The sequence below is a fragment of the Zingiber officinale genome, chromosome 6B (assembly GCF_018446385.1).
Source record: "Zingiber officinale cultivar Zhangliang chromosome 6B, Zo_v1.1, whole genome shotgun sequence".
Taxonomy (NCBI): Eukaryota; Viridiplantae; Streptophyta; class Magnoliopsida; order Zingiberales; family Zingiberaceae; genus Zingiber; species Zingiber officinale.
The window spans coordinates 76,307,589-76,314,235 of record NC_055996.1 but is presented as its reverse complement, the minus strand read 5'-3'; the positions used below and the strand labels follow the sequence as shown (position 1 = coordinate 76,314,235).

At 37.2% G+C, this 6,647-nt stretch overlaps 1 protein-coding gene and 1 long non-coding RNA gene across 2 annotated transcripts; one reads left to right on the top strand and one right to left on the bottom strand.

The window, feature by feature from the left end:
- Positions 1-227: 227 nt before the first annotated feature.
- Positions 228-1,457, bottom strand: LOC121990304. Its single transcript, XR_006114543.1, has 3 exons — positions 1,309-1,457; positions 454-612; positions 228-351 (listed from the first exon to the last, which is right to left on the bottom strand). It is a non-coding gene; the product is annotated as an uncharacterized LOC121990304 (long non-coding RNA).
- A 3,213-nt stretch (positions 1,458-4,670) lies between these two features.
- Positions 4,671-6,404, top strand: LOC121990302 (transcription factor bHLH111-like). Its single transcript, XM_042544461.1, has 7 exons — positions 4,671-4,901; positions 5,052-5,439; positions 5,528-5,653; positions 5,734-5,793; positions 5,879-5,944; positions 6,080-6,118; positions 6,207-6,404. The coding sequence occupies exons 1-7, from the start codon at positions 4,690-4,692 to the stop codon at positions 6,375-6,377; spliced, it is 1,062 nt and encodes a 353-aa protein (XP_042400395.1). The 5' UTR covers positions 4,671-4,689; the 3' UTR covers positions 6,378-6,404.
- The last annotated feature ends 243 nt before the right edge of the window (positions 6,405-6,647 follow it).

Below are 6,647 nucleotides of genomic sequence, written 5' to 3'. Positions count from 1 at the left end.
TTTCGTTACATTAGCAAACAGTTATGGTGTTTGATATCAATTTTGCCATATTTTGCATACATTCCTAGCAGAGAATTCCTATCTTAGAATCTAAGGCATGCCTATAAGTTGTTATCTAAGCATGATTGCATTTTTCATGTTTCAGAAGCTGAATCACCCCAATCACAGTTGAAGAATCAATATTTACTAAGAAGATACATACTGTAGTTCCTCTGAAGACAATAACAGCTTCTTCAGCATCCACATTTTGGACACATCCAGATACAATAGTACTGTCAGATACTGTATCTTTTGTACCCATTTCATTGAAGAAGGCAATAGCTCATTCAACGGTTTCAATTTTGATGTACCCTGAATGAAAGGAATTTGTAGCTGTTATGTGAATAGGAAGCCATACTGACCCAATACATATGTATGTCTACTTCTCTAGAAATCAGCTAAATTTGTACAAACCTGAAGAATGATTGTGCAAGAGATGATACTGATCACTTTGACATCATTCATCTGAAAAATCTCATTGACTCTGTCATCGTATCACACGAAGTGCAACCTCATTCTTGAAGCTTATGTTGCCAAATGTTCTACGAGCATAACCAAGCACTCAGATTATCCCTACATGTCCATCAATGCAGTATTAACCAAACCATCTTCTACACAACAAAGTACCTTCTACGCCACAAACCAAACCAAACCATCTTGTACAATCGCACAATGATAGTAGGAGGTCGAGAATATAGAGAAGACAAGGAGGATAAAAATCTTATCACTACTTTTTATTGATAAACTAAGCAACTAATACATAACTTAAAATAACTTAGTCACTGACCCACTAACTCCTCATGCATAAAACATATACTAACCCACTAACTTCATAGTACAAACACTAATCCAATAAAACCATGATACAAACATTAACCCACTAACTCCATAATACAAACATTAATCCACTAATTCTCTAATACAGACATTAACATCTACTAATCCTTAATCATGAAACTTACTAACTCCATGACCAAGTCAACATCCGATCCATATATTAAATTTTATAAACACTATTTGTATCTTCTATGGATCGCATTCCATGAAACAGCTATCTCTCTATAGCATTCTATCGAACAGTTCGCATAAATCCTTCCACCAGACACATGACCATAAAATGGACAATTTCAAACGTAGGATAACGTGCCACAAAGCAACACTCTTGGCTGCGGCAAACCGTCGAACACAAGATGAACATAACCAATCCCACCGCTTCTGGCGAACAACTGAGCAAAATTTTCAAGCATATCACTGTTTAGGCTCTGGTACCTCTTCTCAACGATCTGACGACGGACCTCATTAGTCATTTCCATCCTCGAGCGATTTGGGTTGGGCCACGGGTGGCTCGAACACATTTGTCAATCTCCATCCATATACGATTGATTGCTATATATATATATATATGCATGGTCAATCAATCCAACAGTTTCCCTTCTTTTTCTCGCTCCCTTCCAAAAGTCTAAAGAGGTCCATTATTAATTACTCCACTAAAATCACTAAGTTCTTAACCTTCACTAAAAGACAGGCAACCAAACTGAGAGAGACAACCATGGCATCATCAACTTTTTGTTATAATAATTAATTAAATAGGTTCAGAGTTTAATATCGTCAGCTTTGTGTACACAGTCATGCATCGAATTTTCCAGCTTAATGATATGGCAGTGTTATCCATGAGAGGCAAATAATACAGTCTTTTTATTTCCGGTGTCAATAATTCTTTTTCTTTTTGTATCAATTGTCCTCTCGTAGACAAAGTTATAGAGTGGTAAAAAGGTGAAACCCTCGCCCTCAGGGCTCCCGCCGCACCCTGCCCAGGGTCATCACGAGGGAGGTAAATCACGGTAGCTCGGTGGCAAGTACGCAGTGGGCCGAGACTTTTTGCACAGGGATAGGGAATAAATTCCCGTTGCCCTGCGGACTCGAACCCATGTTCTCAGTGGCAAACTTCCATGCCTTTACTAGCCGAGATAACCCCGTGGGGCGTAGACAAAGTTACAGAGAAGAAGAGGAAGTTGGATGGCTGTCCATGTCAAATTCTTTTCTCTTTATACAAAGCTCTTTTAGTACCTAATTAAAGTTAAGAAAATCTAATTTTTATCTGTAAAATTACCTTTTTTGTTTCTTTGGAGAATTTTGATAATTCAGGTGACCTCTGAAAGGGAATTGTAGTGGAAACAGATGTCACACGGATTAAGATTAGTGTGGGAAACCACCATAAACGTACATGGGTTAAGAATTTATCAGAGAATATGAAAGTTGGCATATAATTATGATAATTAATTTAGGACTAGTAATTAATGAGCATTACTATCGACAGAGATCAATCTGCTTAGTTTGAAAGATCATCAAGGGAGGAGTGGAAAGAATTTTTATGAATCCTCACACAATATAAACTATTTAAATTTAGTAACATGAGCTAATAATTAAATATAGCAGAATGAGTAAATAAATCAAAAAGTGATAATAAATTCGGAGACCGTTTCTATTCAACGGCCTGGCGCATCAAGCACGTCGCCTTGAAATTTCATTAATGTTACTCCTTTAGAAGAAAGTATGGAGAAAGCCTTTATACAATGATGAAAATGTGAAGACTACGAGGAATAGATTATGAAGAACGTAAGTTAAAGCCTTTAACCTTTGTCTAAACCTTTGAAAATTTGAGCAATTCAGGGGTATTTTTCTGGAAGTTAAAGAGCCCATAATTCCTCCTATAGAAGACTTCAATAATTCAATTCTCGTCTATATATATCTTTTTTTAATCCTTTGACATGTCGATTTACAAGATTTAAGACAATCGACAAGTCAATTACAATACTCCAAATCAAAACTTTTTTGTTTATCCAAAAATCACATCGAGTCGATAGCATATATCCAGCCTAGATTGTCTTTCGACTCTATAATTTCTCATTTTATTTATTTTTTAATTGATATTAAATATCTAACTTACACCGATTAATCCTGGGATAATCGATCCAACCCCATAGAACTTTCCACCTACCACCAGAGTAAATTGAAAAGTACTCATAGTGAGCGGCCCATTAGCCCAGTTGTTAGGTCAACCGTCTGTTAAGAAAAAAATTCATCCTTTAATTCGTTGAAACTGAAACTTAATCTTTAAATGTATGGAAAACTGGGAAGACGTTATGCTAATGTATCATTGCCCCAGGAGCAACTCTATAATTTCTCATGCAATAAAAGGTCATACGTTGATTTCGGACACCTCACACGATTGATCCCATGGCTATTTGTGGAGAGGTGAATAAGGAAACTATAGATAGTCCCCATAAATAGAGTATATTCTATCCATAGCTTTTATCAGGATTTGACCCTTACCCAATATGTGGCAAATATACCCCATAATTATCATCTAAGCTATGTCCCGAAGACAACTCTATAATTTTTCATGACTCTTATATTGATCGACTTTCAACTCTTTCAATCTAGGCCATTACGACATTGAGTGCACTAAAATCCTTGAGCTCCCTCTAACTTCATGTTACTGGACCTAGGAATGATAATTTTTTCTACTAGTTCGAGGTCATGTGGAAAAAACTCAAAACGAGGATGGATTCAAATAGTTTTTTCGGATTCAGTTCAAAGATTTTTTAAATTCACAAGTTAAACCGGAGCAGGTATGGGGATGCTATCTTCCAAATCCACCCCGATAATAATAATAATAATAATATAATATAATATAATTTTTTTATAATTAATTGATTGTATTAATACTTTTATGAAAGGAGTTAAAAATTAAAAATATTTTTGGCCAAGTTAATGAGTATTTAAAACGGGGATGAGGAAAAGTTGAATCCAGCCCAAAAGGAAATATTATTTCTCCAATAAATATGACACTCAGATTATCATATATATCAAAGAAATTACTCCTTTTAAAGGAACGAAGAGAAATAAATAGAACACTAAGACATGTTTGTTGCTCCCCAATGTGGCATGTGACTTAGATAATAAGCAGTCATCATTGGCCTTATGATAAAATAGCACAACATAATAAGTTAAATATAAATAATATGATGTGTTATGTAAGAAAAAAATTATATTGAATGAGGTAGCATGAAACTCGAATGATTAGGAAGACGGATTTAGTTTCATGAAAATTTTTTATCTATAACTAAAATAAATAGAGAAGCGCTCGTTCCATTTAAAACATATGCAACATCATGACTTCAACAACATACTTAAGCCATCATAACAAATTAAATAAAAGAAAATTAAAAATGTAATTTTTGGAAATCGACGAACCTCGTTCGACAACAAACAAAAACACTCCCTAGCTCCCTCTTATTCTTTCCTTTCCTTCCGTTGAGCTCCAATCATGGCCATAAAGGAAGATGCTCTTAGACTGTTTGGGAAAATGCCTTCCATTTCTCTATTGTTGGCCTACCATCCTTCATTGCCCCTTCCTACTCCTTCCCTTCCCGCAACAATAATGCCACACAAACGTAGTGGAAAGAACACAAGGATAGGCATGCTTCTTTGTCCTCCCTTTTCTTCGCCCTTTTTCATTTCATAATTCAAATTTATAAATGTCAATGCATTGCCCGATGTCATGCACGCAAATGGCTGTAAGTCTCTTCTTTATATATATGCCCTCTTAGTTCCTGCCGTAAGAGGTAAAGAGAATGCATTCATGTCATGGCAGGAGAAGCCTCATCCAGTAGCTGGTGGAAGATCCCTACTACCTCTGTCTCCAGTTGCGACTCCATCAACCACCGCCAGTACGATTCACCTTATGAGGTTGATCCTGCCTCCTGCTTCACCAATCTGCATGGCCTCAGCATGAGTTCTTCGTCAGCTAATATCTCCGGCGAGCCAGCGGAGAGCCAACTCTGGAACCAAGCCTTGTTGTAAGTCTAAGTATATGTAGAGAAGATATGATGAGTGTCTTTTTCTTCATTCGCACGACTTGACTTTAGTTGATCAATAGGACTAGAATCAATTGAATTTTAATTAATCTGGTCATATATATCTATCTATATCTGTATTTGAACTTTCAGGAACGTCGGAGGTGGTAGAGACATGCCAAACCACCACCGTGACGACGGCAAAAGCTTCCTGCAACCATGGAACTTCAAAAGCCTAACAACAGACCAGATCTTGGGCCTCGCTAGCGACTACCTGGACAATCCACTGTCACTAAGCAGCCTGGAGAAGTTGAGCAGAATCCAATTTGAGAGATTGAGCATTGACAGATCAGACATGGCTATCGACTGGTCTTTAGCACCTCCAAACCCTCATCTGGACTGCCCTCTTTCACCTTCAGTATCAACCCAGCTTCCTGTCACTCGTCTGCCTGTTAAGCTCGACAGATTACATTCAAGTTATTCGCTATGCAATTACGATGGCTGTTTGAACAATCCACCACTCGAAGGCTCGAATTCATTTGTAAGTCCGATCGACTGACTGACGATTACTTAATTTAGTTTTTTTTTAAGAAATTAAAAACTTGTTTGTTTTTTCCTAAAACTTGTAGATAAATAGAGGAAACGGGAGAAGATTTACTGCAACAAGTGAAGGGAAAAGGAAAAGGTCCGATGACAGTTCAGAGGCACTACTGAAGAAATCCAAGAACGAGAACTCAATGGCTTCATGTGCAAAGGCATGCACAATAGTCTTCCCATTAATACAGAGAAAGGAAGGGTTTTATTCAATTATTTAAATGCATTTATATTGTTGCAGGCACCAAAGTTGACAGAGAAGATCACTGCGCTGCAACAGCTTGTGTCTCCTTTCGGCAAGGTAATTGCAATAACTGTAAGCGATCTTTGTTCATATGATGGTTAAGAACACAAGAAACATAAACCAGTCTCATGCTGGATGACAGACTGACACTGCATCAGTGCTCTTCGAGACATATAATTGTATCAAAATTCTGCATGAGCAAGTTCAGGTACTTACTATACATTATAGATCGATACTGAAATATTTAGAGTAGGTAAATAACTTTTCTTACTTGAAGAACCATTTCCTACAGATAAATTAATAATTCTCAAGTAACTGATGAGCTCGTGATGTCTTCATGCAGTTGCTTAGTGATCCATTCATGAAGTCAGCTGGTAGCAAGGTACTAATATCTGTTAGGTGATTACTAGAGTAAAATATATTTATCATTCAGCAGTCAGATCATTCCTTGTAGCTACTGTATTATTCAGAATCACGGGGATTGGGGAGAGATGGAGAGGAAGGGGAGTGCAGAGACAAATCTTGATTTGAGAAGTAAAGGACTCTGCTTGATTCCTGTTTCTTACTTTCCTGAAGACCATAAAGAAAATGGTGGGTTAGATTACTGGATGCCAACTTACAGAACTTGTTTGTACAGATGATCAATCTATGAATGTGTGGCATGAACAAAATTCTTCCATTTTCGTATCATTTTTCTCAAATATGCATTATCTCTCCTTATTGTGGCAAAAGGCGAATAGGCTCACCCCCAGCGCCTCTGCCAACCCGTCCCAGGACAAACACGGAGGAGGTAAATCACGGACAGCTACTAGCCTTTGGAATAGTGACTAGTATATAAGGAAGATATTTACCTTGGCTTTGCCGAGATTCGAATCACATACCTCATATAATATCTCATGCGCTAGCCACTA

Coding starts and splice junctions, on each gene's coding strand:
- LOC121990302 (XM_042544461.1), top strand. CDS start 4,690: ATGGCAGGAGAAGCCTCATCCAGTAGCTGGTGGAAGATCCCTACTACC. Junction 5,440..5,527: donor TCGAAGGCTCGAATTCATTT/GTAAGTCCGATC, acceptor TAAAACTTGTAG/ATAAATAGAGGAAACGGGAG. Junction 5,945..6,079: donor TTCTGCATGAGCAAGTTCAG/GTACTTACTATA, acceptor GTCTTCATGCAG/TTGCTTAGTGATCCATTCAT.